The sequence below is a fragment of the Lepidochelys olivacea genome, assembly GCF_965140295.1.
Source record: "Lepidochelys olivacea isolate rLepOli2 genome assembly, chromosome: 3".
Lineage (NCBI taxonomy): Eukaryota > Metazoa > Chordata > Testudines > Cheloniidae > Lepidochelys > Lepidochelys olivacea.
The window spans coordinates 130,140,265-130,163,940 of NC_140413.1; the positions used below are offsets into that span (position 1 = coordinate 130,140,265).

Consider the following 23,676-nt stretch of genomic DNA (forward strand, 5'->3'; position numbering starts at 1 on the left):
GATCTGTCATCTCACTCTGCAATGGATCTGTACTCTTCTAATGTAGGCAAACAGTCTGATCACTCTTATAGCTAACACAGCAGGTGCAGCTAGCCAGAGAGATCTAGCACTGGGCTAATAAAAGGCCTGTTGTAAAACAAAAGAAACCCATAAGTGTTGTATCTTTTATTTTTTCCTCTGGACGCTAACATTTTTGTGTCATGATGTAGCTGACATCTGCCTGCCTAAACCAAACCTGCAAGGCAGCAAAGGGACTCAGAACTGTGTGGCAATGCAAGGACCCTTCAAACAAATGCTGTCCTAGCACCAGAGGAATAAGTTGCACTTACCATGCACAGTAAGTGACAGTAAATTCCAGCTGCCTCTGCCTCAGTGGGGTGAAGTATACCTTCCCTTAATTCTTCTCTAATAGAACCTGTGTTCGTTGTCGAATTGCATGCTGTTTTGTTTCTTATGATTTCTTGGCCAAAGAATGGCTTTTAATCTTTTCACTGTAAGTGGGAAAACTACAGAAAGATAAATCCCCCTATCTTGCATCCAGCAGCAGGCCGCTGTGGTTTCCCATTTAAGAATTGAGAGGTTTGAAAAATATAATACCAATCTTATGGTAATGGAGCTGGCATTTGAAAATCAGTTATATCATCTAGCCAGCATCCATTTTGGCCGGCATGAAAAATCAGCTGTAGGACAGGTGTCAGTCAAACACTAATGGAACATGCTCTCTCACCCTCCAAATAACGGTTAAGCCCAAGGAAGTGAAATAAACAAATATTCTGGAATCAGAGACCAACCACTGACAGGGCATGTGATGACAAGTCACACGATTTTTCTACATCAACCAAAGTAATAGTTCACACTGAGAGATTTTGGGTCCAACTTAACACTGCTATGTGCCTTATGTAGTCATTCATACCGACGCCAAGCAGTTGTGAATTACTTCCTAACTGGAAGGATGGTGTTTTCCACCCACTTTGCTATGCTGTAATTGACTACCCAAGGAGCAGGGCAATGGTGAATCAGGCCCCTTTTGGTCAAAACACCGGCCTGGAACTCAGGAGACTTGCATTCAATTCCTAGCTCTGTCACAGGAGGGCTGTGGCCATATTGCCAACCCCAACATTCAAAAATCATGAGATTGGTCCCAAAAAACTCATGAGATTGACTTGAAACAACCTAAACAATTTTAAAATGAGCAAGTTGGGATTCTTTTTATTTGTCTTTTGGATTTTGAAACTTGGGCCACTTTTTCAAGCTTTTCTCCACAACCATAAGGGCTAGAAATTTTGTTTCAAAATGAAAACAGAGATTCTCAACAGAATCTCTTCTCTCCAGGAGTTGGGGCTTTAATTAAAACACCAAATATAATGAAACAGGAGACAACACTATGAGAAATGGCAACCCTAAGTGTGACCTTCAGTAAGTCACATGGAGCCAGCTGTTCAAAAGAGATCAGAACCCAGCCTCTCCCATGTAAGCGCCTAAATGAAAGGGCCAGGTTTTCAAAAGTGCTTCGCACTCAGTGCTCTCTGTGTAATAATATTGTCAGTGGCAGTAGATAGGTTGCTGAGCACCCTGAAAGCCCAGCAGTTTCACTTAGGTGCCTAAATGGGAGATACTGAGTGCTGAATTCTTTTGAAAATCTGGCCTTTTCATCTTACTGTGTCTCAGTTTCCTAAAACCAGTAGCACAAAGCTGCCATAGGTGGTCTGAGGTGGGAGGAGGGGCCACACTGTATGTATGTAAGTAAAAAGCTTACTTACTTATTAAAGTATACATGAAGTCTATTGTAGCAATAGCTTAGAGTGCTAATCCTGCCAATGTGATGCACTAGGATACATATTCCTGTGCTTGTACTGAGCACCACTGATTGTGCTCAGTACAAGCACAGGAATATGTATCCTAGTGCACAGAGGTTACTACATATGTCCTACGAAACTGTCTACCCTATAGTGCCTGATGATTCAACTAATCTGTGTGGGCCATGATAGAGTCTCTTCTTATTTTTGTTTTACAGAGCAGAACAGTTCATGTGCCCATCCCTCTCTGTCCCTCTCACCACTTCTTGCACTGTGCTCACCAGGATATGTTTAAATTTAAAAAGGAATTGAATACATATTTTAAGCCCTTTTCAGTCTTGCTAAGATGATAAGAAGTGAATTACAGAAGTATCTTGTGATAGCATGAAATACTTCATGACTGGGAATTTTTGTGAACCTGAACTCACAAAGCCATGTGATTTCCCCGTGAAATGATTTGATGGGGATTTTTGCTGTTGTTGTTGTTCTTTAGAGTGACACCCTTTCTGAGCTTGATTTGAAAATGTTTAGAATAAAAAATTAAAGGAAACTGAAGATGCTAACATAAGTGGGGAGGTTTCATTATGGTTAATGTCAGTTAGTAAAGGCTCACCACCACTGTTAGTAAAGACTCACCAACACTTTACAATCAGTTAATTTCTTTAGCCACTCCTCTAGCTCTGTCTCCACCGCTCCACCCAGGACTCATTGACGCTGAATGAAAAGGCATTGTAACAAACCATTGGTCAGTACTATTGTTACTGCTATTATTACTATTAGTTTCAAAAGTGCTTAAGTAACTTAGGAGCCCACGTCTTATTTTTAAAAATGATTTAAGTACTTAGGAGCCTAAGTCTCATTAAAAGTCAATGGGATTTAGGCTCCTAAGTAACAGGTGTTTTTGAAAATTATGCACGTCTTTCAACACTCTAATAATCTCCTTTGATTGATGGCCCTTAAGGAAAAAATACTGTCCCTTAATTTAATTATGTCACATTGTTCCCATATTATAGAATTATAGAAATGTAGGGTGGGAAGGGACCTCGAGAGGTCAGCTAATCCTACCCCCGCCCCCCCACACACTGAGGCAGGACCAAGTAAACCTAGCTCATCCCTGACAAATGTTTGTCTAACCTGCCCTTAAAAACCGCCAGTGATGGGGATTCCACAACTGCCCTAAGTAACTTGTTCCAGTGTTTATGAGACAGGGTAAAAAAAATAAGGATTGATGAGTTTTCACAGTGCCCTTCATAATTTTGGTAATTAAAGAGACTCAAGTCTCTTTAATCTTTTCCAAAATACTCTTAGCTTTTGCAAACAGTGTTTAGCTATTTTTGAAAATGGAAAACATTTTGATTTCCTGGATAGTGTCCAATTTTTGATGAAGATGTTTCTCTCATTTTCCATACATCAAGCTTTGGATTTTATTTATCATTTTTACTTGTTGGGGTTTTTTTCTCCCCTTCTTTGGTTTTGTTTGTCACTTTTTGGAGGGTTGGGGGTTTTTTCCTCTGCCAGTTGTGATTGGTTTCTCTTTGTCATCCGCTGGTATTTTTTCAAAACTGGATGTTTTTGAAAATGAAATGTTCTAATTTTGAAATGAACCAGTTTCATTTTCTGAAAAGGAAAAAAGTCAATTAAAAAACTTCAGCAGCAAAATCAGACCATTTAATCCATGAGAATAACAAAACCATCTTCACAAATTTTATTAAAATAATGTTTTAAAAGATCAACCAGCTCTAATCATTTGTACATTGGTCGAGTTGTGTGTTGGTTAGATATGGTCCAGTAGTTAGGCTCCTATCCTGGGACTTAGGAGAGCTGCATTCAATTTCACGCTCTGCCACACATTTCCTGGGTGACCTTAGGCAAGTCAGTAAATTTCTCTGGGCCAAATTTTCAAAGGTATGCAAGTGCCTAAAGATGCAGATAGGTGCCTTGAAATCACTGGGAGTGAGGTATCTAACCGTCTTATGTGCTTTTGAAAATCCTAGTAGGCACCTATCTGTATCTCTAGGCCCCTGCATGCCTTTGAAAATCTGGTCCTTTATGGCTCAGTTCCCCATCTGTCACCTCACAGAATGTAAGTAACCTTCAGAGATTGTGAAATGCTCAGATACTATGGCAATGAGGGCCATACACATACCTGAAAGTCAATTTCCATCTCAATTAATATGTGCTTTCATCTATGCATTGGTAGGTTTACATTGTAGCAGATCTTGAATTTAGGTTTACTGATAATTTGTTAATCCGCAGGATTTGTGGGGATTTTTATTATTTAATTGTTTTCTTTTTAAATTAACATAAAACAAACAATAGTTACTATGATATTTTTTTTATCCGAGCTAATCTCAGAGCCAATGACATGAGTTTACTGCATTATGAATATGTCAAATATACAACATATTTGTGTGGTTTATTCAAAAATCAATGACAGGGTAAATTGTAGGTTGTATTATTCTACCTTTCTTAGAATATACTTTTGCACTAAAAAATACTACTTTAAGAAACATATTGCTGAGTTGTGTTTGTATCACTACTACGTTAGTGCCTCTCCCTGAATTCCCAAAGCGAAACCAGACCATTGTGAAAGAAACACACTGGGCCATATGTTCCACAAATTCTAATGCACAATGGCATCTAAAATGCTGTGGATGCGGGAGTAAAATTTCATTGTTATTGGGATAGATCGTCTCTTGGAGATCTGTGTGCAGAGACGTCCTCTGTGCAAGGATGTCCCATTTCCACGCCAATCTCTGAGGCACAACGAGGCTCTAAGTTATTGGGGCAGACCCTCTGCTGGTATAAACTGGTGCCGCGCTATCGGCTTCAATGGAATTACATCAGTTTATATCTGTTAAGAATCTGGCTCATTATTTTTATTATCTGTTTTATCACAGGCATTTTTGCAGCACCCATCACTAGAGTAAGTTGTTATTATTTATTTTTCATTTGTATTACTATGATGCCCGGGAGCCTTAGTCAAGGACCAGGATCTCCTAGTGCTCCGTGCTGCACAAACAGCTGATCCCTGCCCCAAAAGACTTACAATCTAAATATAAGACAATAGACAACAGAGGGATACACACAGACAGAAGAGCAAAAGGAAACTAAGAGACAATGTTGGTCAGCATGATAAATAGTGGTCTCAACACACAACAGCCTAATTGTTGTCAAGTCGTTTGTAGGCATCACGACAAAGGAGAGTTTTAAGGAGGGCATTGAAGGAGAAAAATGAAGTGGCTTTGGGGAAGTTTATGAGGCGCTCCTTCCTCCCAAGTGTACAAGGCAATGTGGAAGAAAGCATAAAGGTGCTTATTTGAAAATTTAACCAGTGGCCAATGGAAGCTGGCATCATGGGCTGATTGGAGGTGGGAGACGACATCTCAACAGTGAATGAAAGATGATAGGTGGAGTTGGGATAGGCTATGAAATGCCTTGAAGGTGACCACAAGAGGCTTATGTTTGATGTGATAGAGAAGGGGGAGCCAGGGAGGGATGAAAAGAGAGGGGTGACATGGTCAAAGCAACAGGCCAGGAAAACGACGTTTGCAGCACTATTCTGAATGGCTGAGAGTGGGGCAAGACAGCATTTGTCAAAGCTGGAGAAAAGGATAATTGAAACGCAGGATGATCAGAGCCTGAACAAGAGATTCAGCAATGTAGATGGATAGGAAGGTGCTCTGCAGGGAGAATGTGCAAGAGATAGACAAAGTCTGAATGTGAAGGCATAGAGAGAGGTCTGAGCTGAAGATGATGCCCAGGTTTTGGGTCTGAGCAACAGGCAGGATGGCAGTGTTGTCCACAGTGTTCCAGAAAGGAGGTAAATACAGAAGTGCACGTCACATAGTTTAAGTTACAAATGCCCTAAAACAAGATTTCCCAAGCTTAGGGCCATATTGTGAACCCTGTGCTCACACTTTGTAGCTTACTCCACAACTAGGTCCATTCCCTTCAGTGGGACTAGTCCTGTAAATACTATTCCAATGTAAGAGAGAGGGAAATCCTCATAATGCCTGAAGCCCCGGCAACTTTAGAGGACAGAGAAGAGAAAAATATTGCAATTAGGCAGGCTGGCCCTAGAGCCAAAAGTCAGTTATAGACAATGAAGTGCAACTTATCGTACTTTGTGCATATGGCCAGCCAGGTGCCCAGACATATTTCTGGTGGGAGGAATTCCAGGGGTGAGCACTTGCGACTGAGAACACCCTGCCCTCGTCTCCAGCAAGTCCTGCCTTTGGGGAAGTTAGCTTATGTGGTCTGGACAAATGTAGTTCCTGTAGTGGGTCAGAAGGAAAGAGAAATGGTCTCTGAGGTAGCTTGGCCATTCTGAGCCTGGTAGCTGGTTGGCAGCCTACACAGAGTAGAAATCACTGATATAATTTAATGTCTCTGGCATTAAAATTAATGTCTGCTGGCCCACAGCAGAAGGTGTAATTTAAGTTCTCTGCAGAAGCCTGTCCACAAAATGTGGTGTTTTCAGATGAAGCCACTAAGCTCCTTATTAATTAGCACTTTTCCTCCATTGAGCTCAAAGCACGTCCCAAAGGCAGGCAAACCCAAATTCCCCCTTTTTACAGATGTGGAAACTGAAGTACAGAGGGGTGAAGTGTGCCTTGACTCCTGCTCCCATGCCTTATCTTCTAGCCCACCCACCCAGCCTCATCGTAAGGGCTTAATACAACAAGTCACTTGGCAACTGCCTGGCACATGAAAAATGTGACATCCACCCATGATTTGCCTCATCTTTCTCATGCCGTCTTCTCGTTGAGTTCTGTTATAAATCTTTCCCACATTTCCCTCATCGCCAAGGTTGGAGTTGCCATCCTGGACTGTTAATTGGCTAGGATTTCAGTCATGTGGCGAGGCACACACATATGTCGTATAACATGAACCATCTGCACATGCTTTAATTAACAGATCTCAAGCGTCTCTTGCTTCCATTGAATAGAACTTCCCCCACCCTCCTCAGCAAGCCTGTCCTATACAACTCTTATGGCTCCCCTCCCACCCTGAAATTCTTAACCACAGCTATAAAGTGTAGACCCCCCAGCTCTTCACAGCAGCATTGGTGCAGGCCTCTGTAGTGAGCGAAAAAGCAGCTGAACAGGGCTCCTTCCAAATGTTTATGGCAATAAGGACCTACAGGATAGGTTCCATTTGCAATATATAACAGGGGCTTGTTTTTGCATAGACCAGATTTTATTGTCTTTCATGTTATAGCATCTGAAACAATCTCGTAGAATCTTTCTATCTATCTGCACAGAGATACATACACACAAGCAAGTACCTATCTACACTGCAGCAAGACCTGCTCCTTCCTGAGCCTTGCTTAGTTCTCTAGCTGCATGCATGTTTCCCCTTTCACTACTTGAAGGCCAAAGGCATTCTGTTCCCTGTCTTCCCCAAACATTTTCACTGAGAAACATGCTACTTTAAACCAGAAGTTGGCTGTAGGGGTAGCACTTCAGCGAAGCTACACAGATTGACACTAGCTGAGAATTTGGCCTAATGCGATTGCACTAGCATAAAACTGGTGTACCACAGGGGTAAGCCAGGCCTTATATTCTCATTGCTCTCCTAGGGTATGATTCTCCTCTCGCACTAGTTTTATATTTGAATGGAGTTGCTCTTTCAGTGGCATTATTTGAATTAACTCCTGTTGTAGGAGGGGAATGAGACACCTAACATCGAAAAAAAAAAATTGGGATCTAGATGAAGGTGAGCTGTGTTTGCTAACACAAGATGGCATCTGGAAGAATGGATTAAAGTGGTGTCTGCACCAGCTATTGTTTGTGGGTGTAAAACTCATTTTCAGCAAAACTGTACGCTGCCCACCAGCTGGCCTAGAGGAGGGACGTTTGCACTGGTGTCTCGACATCAGTGTAGTAACACATGTGCTCCATACTGTACCAGCACAAAGCAGGGCTCTTACCGGTGTGACTTACCTTGTTCTAAGTTGCTTAAGGTAAGTTGCACCAGTGAAGGCATTTCCAGTCAAACTTTATGTGCCAGAACCTCAGCTGGTGTAAATGACCATAGCTCCACTGAATTCATTTACTCTGGTTTACAGCAGGTGAGATCTGACCTTCTGTGCCAGTTTCTGCTCCCAGTTATGGTGGTGTAAATCTGGAGTAGATGACGTTACCCTGAATTTTGACTTGTGTAAATTAGAGCAGAATTTGGCCTTCCGTGCCCGGGGAAGGACTTTCTCATTGGAAGGCATACACCTTTGGAACTCACTCCCCTGTAGAGCCCAAGACTAGTGGCCTACAGGACATGATGCAAGAGGCAGTTCTTAGCTTTTTACTAACAGTTTTATTGTGTTTCTATTTTTATGTTTTAAAATCTCTCTCTAAAGTGCCCACTTTACCAGGCAATAGACCTTATTCTTCTTATGTTTAATTTGCCTTGCTTTACAATGGGTTTATAATTAATTGTTTGGTGCTAAAGGGGCACCCAGTCCTTCCCACCACTAGCAATGGAGCATGCACCATAAAAACCCTAGTTGTCATGCAATAGACTAACACAACCCTTGTTCTATAGTTATAGGAAAACTGATAGAATCCACTGCAAAGCTTCATGCAAAGGCACACTTATACCATTTTAAAGGTTGGATCCTGCAGACCTTTTTTGTGTAAAAATCCCACTGACTTCAATGCACAAAAGAACTACAGGATGGGGTCCAAGACTGTATAAATCTGTATTTTGACTGGGTTTTGAGTTTTATTTTATTTTACAAGTGGATTTTTTTAACCTCATAAACCATCATGCATTGATCTTGAGTGTAATGCCTCAGATGTTCAGATGCAGATCTTTAAATTGTAACCAGGCTTTATTTCAGATGTGCAGCTTCAAACTGCAAATTGCAAAAGGCGCTACTTGCAAGATGCTTCTTCTGCAAACCATGGTGACCCTGCAAGTAAGTCAGCTTGTGAGTGAAATGTACCATTGCGCAGCTGCTTCCTATCCCCCCCCGCCCCGACATCACAACCAACAAAATTCACTTCTTACTGCATTTCATGTACATTATATAGATGTTTTTATCACATGTTCCTGGCTACAGGAACTGCTACAGAATTTTGATTCTGTAGGCCAACACATCCTATCCCTATGGAAGGTTAGGTGGACTAGAGTATTGTACCATTTCCTATGGCTATAATATAATTAAATCCTGTACAGACTAAACATGAACCTCTATGTTGAATTTATTTTCCTGCCATACCGGGAATGGAAATGTGACTCTGCATTGAAATACTTAGGACCTCATTCTGCTTTCCCAGTGGTTTTACCCAGGAGTAACTCCATTGACTTGAACAGAGTTACTTCTGATTTGCATCAGTTTCAGATCAGGATCAGGACCTTAATAAGCATGAGCATAAGACCCGATACCTCAGCATAATGCCATTCTTTATATAGGTCACACTTTAGCTGGATGTTATCATCCAAATATAGATGTGTATTTTTAACAACTGAGAAGCAGGGCTCAGTGGCGCAGTGGGTTAATACACAGTTTAACTACTCGTGACTTTGGGCCTCACATAAGAGTTGGAACAAGTGCCAATGCAGGGACAGAGCTAACCCTATTCAGGGGTTGCTAGTTTGGCCCATGGCTCAGGATAAGGCAGCCCCACGCACACATGCCCATCGCAGAATGCCTCCCTGGCTGGGAACCCCTGTGGGGGAGGAGAGAGCAGAAGGAACGCTGTGTTGCTTGCAGAGGGCCAGGATATTCCCAGGGGGACCCAATAGATTGTTTTGTGATGGTCCTCATCAAATGATCAGAGCTTTCCCACTGTTCAGGAAAACTCGCATCTGGTGGTTGGGATTTGGGTGCACCCCTACTCTGCAGCTCTTCGGTCCGATAACCGTAGTGTTGCCAGCTCCTGCAAATTTTATATTTGGTGTTTTTCATAAAGCCCCAGCTCCTGGAGTCCTGTGATTAGATGAGTATCTCAGCTTTCAAAGAAAAGTATGTTTATAGCCCTACCAATTGCAGAGAAAAGCTTGAAAATGTGTCCCAAGTGCACCCCAAAGGTGCAGAAACCAGACAGCAAATAAAAAGATCCCCAAAATATTACTTTTTTAAAAAAAACTCATGATTTGTAAACCAACCTCAGAATTTGGGATAAGGGGCTGATATATGATTTTTGAATGCTTGGAGCTGACAATACTGAAAGTGGTCTAGAAATCTCCTGAAAACAAGCTCCTTCAAGGTGTGTCCAGTAGAGAAGAACCTCAGTAATTCACTTGACTGAGAGGGAGGCCTGTTGCAAAGGCACTGGTGTTTGCAAATTAACTTTGAAGCAAAGAAACCCAGCTGAAACAGCAATCATCATGCATCCCAGAATGTGCTTCACACATTAGCTTAGTTCTGATTATTCATGATAATCCTTTATAGGCTAATAAGAAATGCTCCATAATATCTATGTTGATAGAAATCATGAAATCTCAGTAAGACTGAGCCCTCACCTGAGCACAGTGAGATTAAACCTCTGCAGAGTTGGAGGGAGAGACTCTCCTTTTGTGTGTGGGGGGGAGAAGTTGGGCTGGGTTGGGTGAGCAAAGCGCAAAGGAGTGGGCTTCTCCTGAACGCCCTGTTTTACTCTGTGGCTGAAATACCGCAGCATTTCTGCTTCCAGCACTCACTGAAGCCAGGAGCCACTGACAATAAAGTGGGAGGAGGGGAAAGCCTGTAAACTCAAAGAAGCCTGGGACTTTAGAGTTAGTTCAGTGAGTTTTCGGTGAAGATCTGCTCCACTTCGCCTATCCCTACCTCAAAAGCTGCAACGCCTGGCAACACTGATGCAATTGCCCAACAATTGTTGTACACAAAGCCATCTGAGAGGGGCCAGCGTCCTCAGCTCCCATTGACTTCAGTGGGAGTGGAGAGCGCTCAGCACCTGGCAGGATCAGACCCTGTCATGTTGTGATTGTCTACCATCATTATACAGCACAAACAGCTGGCGCTTTACCAGATGAGCTGGGGTGCCAAGCAAATGCTTTCAGCTGGTTAAACCTGCTGTAAAAAGAGTCCCTTTGAAATTTACTGTAGCATTAAAAGGGGGTTTAGTCTAGCATGCCTTTGGAAACTGCTCAGCTGCAGAGTTTATGCTTTTCAGCATCTCCCTGGCATTTAAACAGGAATGAACTCTTGAAAGAAGAAGAGTCAATAATTTGCCAACGTTCATCACAGGAGTTACACTTATATATCTCCACACTCCTGCCCCATGCGTGTAGGCACCTGCCTGCTTGGCACTGCGCCATTGCTTACAATGGATCTAGGTGCAGCTACAGAAAAGATTCTTGAAATAACAAGTGGCTTTAACCCCTAAAGGAAGCTAAGCTAAGACGCAAAGGTAGATGGTTCATTTGCCGATTAATTCCACACATCCTCTCTCCATGCAGCATATCACTCCAGTTGGTGCTTTTAAACTAAATTTTCCTGTTGGATGCATTTGCAGGGCTGAAGTCAATGAGAGCCCTGCACTCATTTTGCCCTAATTAATGTATAAACATTCTACTCAGAAACCTGAGTCCCTAGGTCCCGGTCTGGTAAACACAGGATACATTCTGAAAATCACCATTTACAGTCATCCTGCAGCTGAGTTTTTGTGTCTAGTGCTCTCTCTCCAGTGAGGTTTCAAGGGCGACGCAGAAATCTGGAGTGAAGCAGAAGATTTGTTTTAAAATAAATGCTTTGTTTTGCTCGGTGTTCCTTGTAATTCCCCAATCTGCATGCGCAGAAGCTGTGCCTTATTGTCAAAGGTGCCTCTGATTTATAACCCCTACTGAAAACTAGAGCAACTCAGCATCATGGTTCCCCATGTCAGCCTGTATGTTGGGAGAGATTCATTGGATTGAGAACATGAGTCTGGTAATCCCTCGTGTCCGCTCTCCATTTTATTTGGATGTTTTTTGTCATATTTGACCCTGGTGTTGGCTCTAGGGTTTTTATAGGTTTGTGCAAACTGAGCTAACCCAGGAGATAATTATTGAGGCACACAGCTGAGCAGGATTCTAACCAGGAATAGACATTGATATGCATAATAAAAATATCCTCAATTCCACTAGCCAGGATAAAAGCTTATGAAGATCGTATGCTAATTATAGCACTGAGCTGCAGCCCAAAGATCTAGTTCTGTGGGCTGCACATCCCCTGAAAATGCTCACTGGGGGCACCAGTTCAGCAAACTGGGAAGCACAGGTTTAGCTTTAGGCATATGCTTAGGTCCCATTGAGTGGCACCTGCTTGAAGTTAAGCATATGCTTAAGCACTCTGCTGAATGAAGGGTTTGGAACAATGCTGGGAGCTAGCAATGAATGTGTTCTAATTTAAGCACAGTTCCAATTGATCATTGCCTAGCTTATAATTTAAGGCACAGCCCCAGTTAAGGAGCAATACTGAGTCACGCCGTGCCAGAGGACACTGGGGAGTCTTCCAGAACTCCCCAGCATGCAAGAGCTTGCCTGCTACTATACTCCAGTATGGGTTACCACTTATTCCTCCTGCCACACTGGTCCTGCTCCATGGGCTGGTGAGGATAGCAGCAGGTCTGTGCGCCCAATTCTTCCCTTCCCCTTTTGGGATACCATGCACAACTGAGGGAGCAGTTTGTGCTGGGACTGCAGTTCTCTCAGGCCTGTAGGCAGGCTGGACAAAGTGTGTGCAAGGACACTTCTTTTAGCCATCCCCTGCGGTGCACAGGCAGAATCAGGACCATTAATGGCCCTCAAAGGGCATTTGCTAGGGGTTCCTAGCTCAGATGGCACTGAGTGTGGTGAAGGGTAGATATGGCCCCAAGGAATCTCAACTTTTACCCTAATCAGTAATTCAGCACCGAGAGGGAATGTACCTGCCTGATCTAGAATGAAACAGTTAACAGCAAATAGATAAGAAACCCACCAAGGCAGGACACAGTGTTATTTATTTCTACTGGAAGGAACAGGGCATAATTTTGGCCATGGTAAAATAATAAAGAATAATACTTGTGACATTTTGTTATTTCAATACGCAATATGTGTTATGTAGCAGAAAACACAAAAAATAGCAGCAGAGCCAAAATATTAGCTGATGTATTAAACTACAAAACCAGCAAGAACATTACATGTACAAGATGGGCTTGTCCTAAGGCACGAATTCATCTCTCTTATAAACTCACTGAAGTCAGTGAAGATACAATGTAGAAAACTTGGCCCTAATTATCCCAGACTTTTTGTAATATGAAAGATAATGTGTCCTAGTGAATTGTGCCTGCATCTGAAAGCCAGGAAACTGGTATTCTCATGCCAGGTCGGCCACTGACATTGGCTTTCAGCAAGTCACTTAACTGCTCAGTTTCTTCATCTGTAAACACAGAATTAAGGTACTTGCATCCCAAGGGCCAGATCCTCAGCTAGCATAAACTAGCATAGGTCCAATGGAGCTACGCTAATTTGCACCAGGTGAAGATTGCTGCCTGTGAGGCTTCATTAGTTTATGTTTGCAGAGTGCTAGGGAGCATTGTTACATGGGAGAAATCTGAAGAGCTCTGTGAAAATGTGTCCACATATTTGTCCTCCAAAGTTCTCACTGAATGTCCGTCAGCTTCTCTGCCTTGTCCTTCCTCAGGAAAACATCTTCCTCGTAATAAATCATGTAAAGGTTTAGCCCTTCCCTCCACACTCCTGTTCCAACTTTCACCCTCCCTTCCCATTCCTCAAAAAAAAAAAAAAACCTGCCGGAAACATTAAAACCCATTTTAAATCATTATTTACTTTCCCAAGCAAGAGAAACACGATCAAATTAAGAGGACAGGAACAGAAAGGGAAGGCAGGACAGGAGCCCCAAAGGAAATAATTTTCTTACTCTTTCCCTCTCCCGGATCTCTCCAAAAAGCACTGCATAAACTTTCAATCTAAGCAGCCAGCTTTCCTCTCTGATGCATATGCCATTCAGGTTTATTCTATACAGGAATTACAGTATTTAGATAGAGAGATACACAGAGAGAAATATAAACAATTTGTGACAGACAGATAGATAGATATTTAACAATAGGAATTTCATTTCATTTCATTGTACACATTTAATTTCATTATATAATTAATTAAGCCAGTCAAATATTTGAAAACTATGTAATTCATGCAAAGGAGCCACATCTGTTTAACAAAACAACCCTGACACACCACCAGTTATTGCTCTGTTACAAAACCCTTTTGATTTTTTTTATGCTGATGTGCAAATGACCCAGCAGCACCCAGTAGCTAATTATAGTTATCACAAGATGAAACTGTGATTAGCTCAAAGTACCTTTTTTTGTCAATCCCAAAGGGGACAGGGACACATTTGCAGTAGAAATGATGCCCCTGGAGTGACAAGAGTGGTTGGTGTAATTCAACTGAGCATGCTCCTAGAAAACACTTGCTGTCAGTACATCGCTCTCATGCACACACCAGCTGTCTCCATTTGGAAAGGACAGTCCTCATTTTTTAAAAGCAAAATATTGACAAGTGTTCCAATCTGTCCCCCCCAAAAAGCTCTCCTCTGCCTGTGTGCTTTAATGCCATTAAAATGTGTGACTCTGATGCTCCCTCCAAATGTCTCCGTGAATAGCTGTCAAATGTTGGCATGTATTGCTGTCTATGCTCTAAGAAGCAGACTAACACCAGGCACTTCCATTGATTGACTTTAAAGTCAAACACACATGGTTCCGTATTAGGGTTTTGCGGGAGGCCTGTCTCGCACAGCTCAGCATCCAACAATTTGGATGTGCTGTCTGAAGCTTCTTGGAACTACGCAGTTTTCTTGAAGAAATAAAAATGTACATCTCAAGAGAACAGGCTTCCCAGCCCTTCTTGGTGTCTGTCAAGGCCAACATCCTTGCTCTGGGTATTAGGATGCAATAGTCCTGACTCTTTGCTTTTTTCCCATGGATGTGATTCCAGTGACTTCAGCAGAGTTACTCTTGGGTTTTACTCATGCACAGGAGGGGAGAACTGGACCCACTGAGTTTCACTTCTGGCTGGATACCAATTAAAACCACAACTTATACCAAACATTTCAGAGCTTTAAAAAGTTTCCTTTGAAATTCAAGTTCTGGAAACGAGGAAAGGATTTGGGAGCAAGAGGATTTCTCCTAATCAGTTTGCCCAGTCCTTGTTTCAAATACAAGTGCCTATGCTTTACCAAGAATTTCCTGGCAATGACTCATGATGCTTATAACCTGCTCTATCAATTTGCTTCTGTTCTGTCCTCAGGCCATTTGTGGCTGACTCCCATTTTTCCATGTCTTGCATAAACTGTCATTGTTATTTGTTATTTTCCTATTTACAAAAAGTTTCACTCATCTATTCAGGGAGCAGACACAATGCTATGTTGACCAATCATGTACCACAAACAACGAACTGTTTCAGAGTAGCAGCCATGTTAGTCTGTATCCTCAAAAAGAACAGGAGAACTTGTGGCACCTCAGAGACTAACAAATTTATTTGAGCATAAGCTTTCGTAGGCTAAAACCCACTTCATCAGATGCATGCAGTGGAAAATACAGTAGGAAGATATATATATATATATCTTATATATATATACAGAGAACATGAAACAATGAGTGTTATCATACACACTATAATGACAGTGATCAGTTAAGGTGAGCTATTACCAGCAGGAAAGAGAGAAAAAAAAACAAAAAAAAACCAACCTTTTGTAGTAATAATCAAGATGGGCCATTTCCAACAGTTGACAAGAACGTGTGAGGAACAGTAGGGGGAAAAATAAACATGGGGAAATAGTTTTACTTTGTGTAATGACACATCCACTCCCAGTCTTTATTCAAGCCTAAGTTAATGGTGTCCAGTTTGCAAATTAATTCCAATTCAGCAGTCTCTTGCTGGAGTCTGTTTTTGAAGGGTTTTTTTTTGTAATATTGCCACTTTTAGGTCTGTAATCGAGTGACCAGGGAGGCTGAAGTGTTCTCCGACTGGTTTTTGAATGTTATAATTCTTGACGTCTGATTTGTGTCCATTTATTCTTTTACGTAGAGACTGTCCAGTTTGGCCAATGTACATGGCAGAGGGGCATGCTAATCCTGAAGTGGCTAAGAGATCAAGTTGCATCTATGCCATAAACTGAAATGTTGTCACATAATCTGCTTAGGTGAGAACTTGCAAATAATGAACACATGAGCAGAAATCAGGATTGGCTGGTGAACGAGTCACAAACATAAAAAATAAACAAAAATGTCCCTAGATATTTGCAGTGAATAATTTGACCAGCCCCACTGTCATCTGCAATAAGGAAGGAGCTTCTGTCTTGCTGGAGCTGTACATTCTCAGATTCGCCCCTTACTGCTAGCAAAAAGGAAACCCAGAGAGAGGAGAATTTGACAATGTTGAATGAGCACATATGACAGTGCATTGTTATGTGTAAGGAAAGGCTGAATTGTAGACCCCACACTGAATCTGGCAGGCATCAGCTGCTCTATTTGCATTGCAAAAGCTGCCAGGATTTCAGGGAAATGGAGCCCATTTGAGCATATGACTACCCACAAGCTACTGACAAAAGCCAGTGGTTCACCAACATCGCTATAGAGGAATACAAATAAGCCTTTTCTCCTTCAAGATGGAATATAAACCCAGACCAGTAAGGACCTCAGAGAGAGAAGAGGAGCTGAAGAGGAACAAATGGGGGTATCCTCCTTTGCTCTGTATGGGGAACATGTCTGCAGAAGGCTCTTTTGTACTTTGAGTTCAGGCTGCCCAAGGAAAACCTTTCAATGGCGGTTTGGAGAGTGAAAGGGTCTGAAGAAGTGCAGGACATTTTTTATATCTAAATATTGGCCTGAACCAGAGTCTGCAGTCTCTGGACATTTTGGATCACGTTTTTTGATCCAGGATCATTTCTTGTTTTATTGTAATCTGGTAGAAATGGCGCACACCTCCCTGGCACCTGAACTGCTCCCTAGCTGTGCATACTCCTTTGTCCAGCTACCATTGCTAAGTACTGTCCCAGTACTTTGTAATTTTATGGTGGTCTGTGTTCTGGTCTCCTGGTGGCATAAACAGGCTGGAAAACAGCCATTTCTGGCCAGTTTAGCATTCCCCCAGCATGGGAGTGAGCTTAGTTCACATAAAGCTGTCAAACTGGCTTTTATGCCAGCCCTTCCCACACAGCATCAGGTGCATGTCAGGGGCAAGAAGGGGGTGTGGCTGCACTTTGGCAGTAGCTCCAGCTGGTGGACAACTCCTTCGGCACTGTGGCCAGGTAGCATAATTTAGAACAGCCCCAAGGTCTTCAAACCTACACCACACCAGAACTCGGGCTGAGGCCAGTGTCGATGTACAGTGATAATACAGGAATCATAACCAGCTTCTTTACACCTCTCCTGCTCTCCTGTGCCAACCAGATCTCCACACAGATGGGAATTTGGGCCTTCATTACTGCATTTTTATAAAAGATCAACAGAATTGTTGACAGAAACAATTATTGTCTTACAAAACTATTACAAAGAGTGTGAAAAATACAGACACTACAGGAATAGAGCAGAACCGGGCCCTGAAATAACTCTGATGTTCGTTTTTTAACCTCAGACCAGAAGTGTTTCAACTAAACTAACAAATCATCCCAGGGGCTTGGAACAATATAATGCTAGTCAGAATGGGGCAGCTCCTCAGCTGGCAGGAACTGACATCGTTCTGTGGAAGTAGGTGGAGCTCTGACAATTGACGCCAGCTAAAGGTCTTCCCCCAGTGAGTAATCCAAGGTCCCCTCAGGGTGGAGAATCCTAGAGGAAAATTGCGATTAGCGATTTTTGCACACCAGTCTCGCAAAACAAAAGAGACACAAAATTCACAGCGAGATGCCGGCAGCGAAGTCATGCACAGAGCATCCTCTTCACAGCTTTGTAATTTTATATGCGATATGGTGACTTGGAGAGGAAAAGCAAGTAAGTGGGATACTCTTCCCTTCCCCCATGTATACGAAGCTCCCATTAGCAGGGATAAGGCTCTCTGTGTCCATGCAAAGGAGAAGAATGGAGCCTATAAAAGCATATTGTGTAACTACTGAACTTACTGGTAAGCTACATGCAAAGTGAAATGAGACAGAATTTGCTTCATAAATCTGAAATGAATTTTCTGTTCTATTTTATTTTAATCATGCCACCAAGAAGAACTCTTGCTGGCTTGCTCGCTCACTGTCTTTTCAGAGGTGTCCCAGATGCAAGCAGACAGCATAAGAAGTCTTCACGTTAAGGCTGTCAATCATAACATCACCACACGCATACATAAAAAAAAGTTACAGTATTTCTTCCAATAACTACTCATGGAAGAGTAGTTACTGGAAGAAGATCCTTTATATACCCTCAAGGCACCACCCTTTATTAAATTAATTTTGTCCCTTTGTATCTCTTTTTTTATTACCCTTTAAAAAAAACAAATCCTAATTATTCTTTAGTGCTAAAAGGACTAAACTAGTTCTTGCCAGTTCTTTTACAAGAAGGTCTAAGCTTTAATTTTTTGACAATTATGATAGTTCCCCATAACACTTAGGCCCTGACTGTAACTTGCAATTTAGCACATGGCATTTGTCTCAGATCGTAGGCTGTATGTCAGACAGGATTCTATCTAAATATATTCCATACAAAATGTATTATATACATAGCTCTATATAAAGACATCTACAGTACAGACAGTTCACTATATCTGCTGAATTGTGTATATATGTAAAGTCCTTGGTCAGGAATTAATCAGCTTCTTTCAGAGAGGACAGAATGATCTAAATGTACCTTCCTGATCTTCAGAAAGGAAGCCCTGGGTGGAGACTTAATCACATGTCATTGTATGTTATGCATTCATAAAAAAGATGAACAATTATGGCACTTGAAGGAAACCTATCATCAACTGAGAGGAAAAGACTATTTTTCTGAAGCATTTTAATTCAGTCTTTTATAACTAAATGACTACTTAAATCTTAAAACGCTAATCATTGCCATTTGCTTCCTAAAATACCCTTCTCCCTTTATCCATATTTAGAACAGAAAACATGATGCTCTCGAAATGTTTCTGGTTCTCTGCAAGGGTAAAGGTATTTTTTCCCCTTATATCCCAAGTGTACACTGTGAATGTAAAACAGCTCCTCTCCTCTTTTAACTCCTTCAGGGCTGCCAGCCCACATGTCCTACATTCATTTTCATCCAGTTTATTCATTTATTTTTTATTTATTGTCTTTGGACCAATGCCACCAATCATCTTACACAACCTGATCTCAAAAATGGGAAGACCCTGTCCCTGCTGGGGATCAGGGAGTAATGAGATAGGGGTTGACAAGAGTGAGAAAGCAGGAAATTAGGAAATCTAGGGAAATTACTTCTTTTTTTTTCTTCCTATCTTTGTTTCGATAGGGTGGGTGAAACCCCTCTTTAAGGGCTGCAGCTGTACTATGCCATCCAAATCATTATCCCTTCCCAATAGCATTGTCTTCTTCCTGTCTACATTGCGCATCAGCCACTCAATCTGATCCGAAGCCTAGTCTCAGCTAGGAAGAGGGCAAGCTGAGATGCCACATCTTTTCATTCTAATGAAAAAGTGAGACATACATCTGAGTATCCTCCGCATCAAGGTGACACCACAGCCAGGTCACCTCACTTTCTCACCTCGCTATCTTTTCATTCATGCTGAATAGGACGGATGAGTCTGACAAAGCAGAGTCTTGGGGAATTCTGCACAAGACATCCCTCCAGCAAATAAGCAATTGCTCAGAACAGCCCTTTGTAATCTCAGAAGAAAGAACAGAACAGCAATGACATCCATTCTGCTAGGGACCTTAGGCAAGACGCCAAAACCGTGCAGTCAACAGATTATAGATGTGTCTAAACACAGGCACATCTTTAAAGACATGCACCCTAGGTTATTCTTACGTATCTGTATTGTGGTAGAGCCTAGAGGATCCAACTGAGAAAGGGCCCCATTGTGCAAGGCAGCGTCAGAGACAGTCCCCCCTGCCCCAAAGAGTGCACAGTCTAAATTGAGAACACAGACAATGGGTGCAAAGGGAAAGAGAGTCCCAGTGAGATGAAGTGACTTGCCTGAGTAGATATACCCATATCAATCTATTAGAAATAAACACTCGGGGCTAGATTCACTAGGGGTACTGGGATGTCTAACTGCCCCTTTACGTACCAAAGGCCAATATTTAGGCAATACTGGCTCTCCCAAAACCACTGCTCAGTTGCCCCTTTACCCTAGGCACCGACATTCCATAAGTGCTTACATTTCCTCCAATAAAGTCCCCAGGCACCTACCTTTCTGCTGGAGGGCATGTGCAAATCCACCTAAGTCTTGACGATGAGGACAAGCTACTCAGCACCTAACTCACACCTACGCCATGGCTGGTTTCACAAGCTAGGCACTTCCCTGCTGATCTCACCCCTGGGAACTGATCTGGGGATTCACCTAACTCCAGGAGAGGGTTCGTGGCTGCGAATCCCAAGAGGAAGGGGGGGACTCACTCCCACGGAAGGGCGGTGCTTAGGCCGCACCCCACTCCGCAGCATTTCCTATTGGCTAGCTTAGCAGGTTGGTTCCTGCAAATCCATTTTTAGGCCCCTAACTCTACCCACGCATTGTACATTGAGCCTGGGTTCCTAACCTGGAGCTGTGAATTTCTCTAGGCAGTAGGGCGTATAGATGTTAGACACTGCAACATCTAAGGGTATGTCTACACTGCAGTTAAAAACTCGCAGCTGGCCCGTGCCAGCTGACTCAGGCTCTTGGGGTTCAAGATAAGGGGCTGTTTAATTGTGGTGTAGACGTTCAGAGCTAGGCTGGAGCCAGGGCTCTAGGATCGTGAGAGATGGGAGGGTCCCAGAGTTCAGACTGCAGCTTGAGCCCAAATGTCTACACCGTAATTAAACAGCTCCTTAGCCCAAGACCCGTGAGCCCGGCACAGGCCAGCTGTGGATGTCTAATTGCAGTGTAGACAAACCCCAATCCCCCTTGAATCCAGCCCAAGGTGCAAAATGCTAATCCTTCTCTGGATTTTTAATAGCCCAAATTTCAGGGATGTTTGGGCATGTAGTGCTGGTTTGGCACATTCTGAGAGAGAGAGAGACCACTTGCAAAATTCAGGTCCAGATTTCAAACACCCTGGAAGTTCAGAGGTCTTGGCATCTGGAGTTTTGTTTGGAACCGTTTATTATACATACACATGTTCATAGTGGGAAGAAGCTACCACTGCAGCCAGTCATGGACTCAGCATAATGTCTGAATAGAGAAACTAGCTGCCCCTTACTCCTGAAGAATGTGACAGAATTCCTGACTTGTGTGAAAGACCCCATCAAGATAATGTAAAAGATTCTGCAGTAGCTAAACATTGGTTGAATCTGAATTTAAGGAACGAGGTTTACTGCTTCACCTCCGTCTTTGCTTCACCCCCTGGCCCTGTGCCATGGGATTTCTCCTGGGGGACAGGAGGACAGTATGTGCCATGGAACAACTCGGTGCCAACCAGACGGAAAAGGCTGCTCTGCTGAACTCAGGCCTGAGGGCACTCATGATGAGACTCTGTTGGCTTTAGGACACTGAAACAACAGCTCTGTCCAGAACCCAAGCTTCCCACTCACCCCCGGCACCAAACCATCAAAAACAACTTCTGTATTCTTTGACCAGTCTCCCGCTTTGATGTAAAGGGCCAGATCTTCAGTCCTGGCCCTGCTGCATGAAGTGCCGCTAAGGTACGGAGAGGGGAGGAGAGTGTGTGAAAGCAGCTTTTATGAGTCCCCAGGGTTGCCAGATCCCAGGCTGACAATGAGGCACAAATTAAAGCAGCCTCAGTGCTGCATTAGACCTGCATCAGCCAGGGATTGCTACTCCCCCCAACACCAGTCTTATGCCTCCTAGAGATCTCCCATGCCAGGGGAGTCCTCGGGTAGCAGGGAAAGCCAGCTTTCCAGCTGCATCATGCTGCCAGAGTAGCACAACGTATCCACCGCAGGGGCTAGGACTTGGCCCATAGACTGTGGCTTATGAAAGATTTTGGTAGCATTAAGTTAAAACAACAACTGCAGCTACAGTAAACTTTAATGCACAGCGTGTGAATGAACAGATCCCATATACAAGAATGGTGTCTCCTTTGATGTGAATTCAGTTCGTAAAATGAAGGGGCTTTGATCCATATCTCTGTATGGATCTGTTCACTGGCCAGCTTAAGGAGCAGTATTGCTGAGCATAAGAACCTCTCTCTCCGCACACTCCAGCTAATAGTTTGGATCCTCTATGTGCCACAGACCCTGCAATTCAAAACACAGAGAAATCAAAATGAGCTCTGTCTTCTTGCCCATCTAAGGTTGTTTTTTCATCCAGGTTAAGGTTCCCCTTCTGGTCTGGCACAGCCAAAGCTAACCTGACGACCACCTTCCCAGCTGAGCAAGGGGAAAATGTCTGTCCCAGCCTGTCCCTGAAGAGTTAATGCTCAGTTTAAGATTGGAAGGCAGGGCTCAGGAGGATATGGGTGGGATACCGTGGCAGTGAGGAAACCCTTGGTCGCAGCTTATTCAAAGAGGAAATGGGCACAGATTCTAAGGAAATTGGTTTGTGTTCCTGAGTAATGGGAGAGCGGGGGACACCACTGACGGTCCAGCCCTTTCCCATGGTTACAAGCCACCTTTGCTGCTGCAGCAGCTAAATCAGGAGAGAGAAGCAGTGACTGAGCTATTTCCAGGTTCCATCATTTCTAAATCTTCATATTTATTGAAATCAAAACTAAAATGGAGCTGGGACATTTCCTGTTAGGGGAAGGGAGGTTCAGGAAATCCATCACACTCACTGGAAGCTGTTTGGGGCAGGGAGTGCTGGCCAAAACTACTGACTTTTAGCAATTTGAGGCACCAACTATTTAGGGAAGGGGGCAAGGAGATTTTTAAAAAGTACGACTACTACTTGACCCTTTTCATTTCAGAGCACTTTACAAAGGAAAATGTTGCTGACTCCATTTTACACACAGGTAAACTGAGGCACAGATCTTGGAAGCCAAGCCTCCTGACTGGCTTCATGAGCAACCTAGCCACTGACCAAAGTACACAATCTGGCCCTATGTGATGATTGCATATTCTTAATGGATATGTCTGACTCATTTTAAGGGATTAAATGTAACCTGCAAATTCTTGGAACAGGGCAGGGAAGAGGCCTGGAGCTCCCAAGGAAATATTTTGCTGAAAACAAAACTCTCAAAGCCTTTCAAGTGCAGAGCACTGAAAATAGATTTCAGCCCCAAAGGGAGGGGAATGAGAAGAGTTGGGAGGTGGGAGAGAGAGAGATCAAACAATTGACAACAGCCCTGGGGAGAAAGGGGGCACAAAGGTTGCCAAAGATTTTTTAAATCCATTTCCTGCAGGAACAGGAGAGCCAATTTGTTGCAGCGGAGTCTGAGCAGGGAGCTCTGCTCTGCAAGAGATACTCCAAACACAGCCCTTCGTTACCCACTGCTGCAGCCTTCAAAACAGGAAGTGTTGCCAGAGCATTAATGTATCTCTTAATTGCTGTCCTTCGGTTGCCATGAAAAATGTTTAGGACTAGATTTAATTCTCCCCACCCCCACCACCTCTGTTTGCAAACGAGATTTGGGGTTGATTTGTTTTTTAACTTTCAGATCAGTTAACTCCTTCCCTACTTTAATGAAAGATCTGTGTGCTGCCGAAAGGGCCCTGCCTCTGGCCCAGAGTGGGAGTGGAATTCTTTGGGATTTCTCCTTGTCATTATTCTCCCTTGCTCTCCTTATTGTGTTCAGTGTCTCAAGTTCTCCTCCCCACCCTCAGTTTACTTTAACCAGATGTCTTTCTTGTTCATAACAAGCTGCATGTTTGCCCTGGCAGAGGGATCTTGTATTGTATTTTGTTTTGCCTTTTTGTAA

The 23,676-nt window shown here is 43.0% G+C and overlaps 1 protein-coding gene across 6 annotated transcripts in view; it reads left to right on the top strand.

Annotated features, from left to right (window-relative positions):
* Window positions 1-23,676, top strand: part of LOC311517326 (uncharacterized protein) — a 149,648-nt gene that overhangs the window by 75,006 nt on the left and 50,966 nt on the right. The window contains exon 2 of one of the 6 annotated variants that reach the window (XM_084622053.1): window positions 8,641-8,718. The exons of the other annotated variants lie outside the window; for them this stretch is intronic. Within the exon in view, the coding sequence (XP_084478179.1) occupies window positions 8,641-8,718 (78 nt within the window). The remainder of the gene's footprint in view (window positions 1-8,640; window positions 8,719-23,676) is intronic. 6 annotated transcript variants of the gene reach the window in all.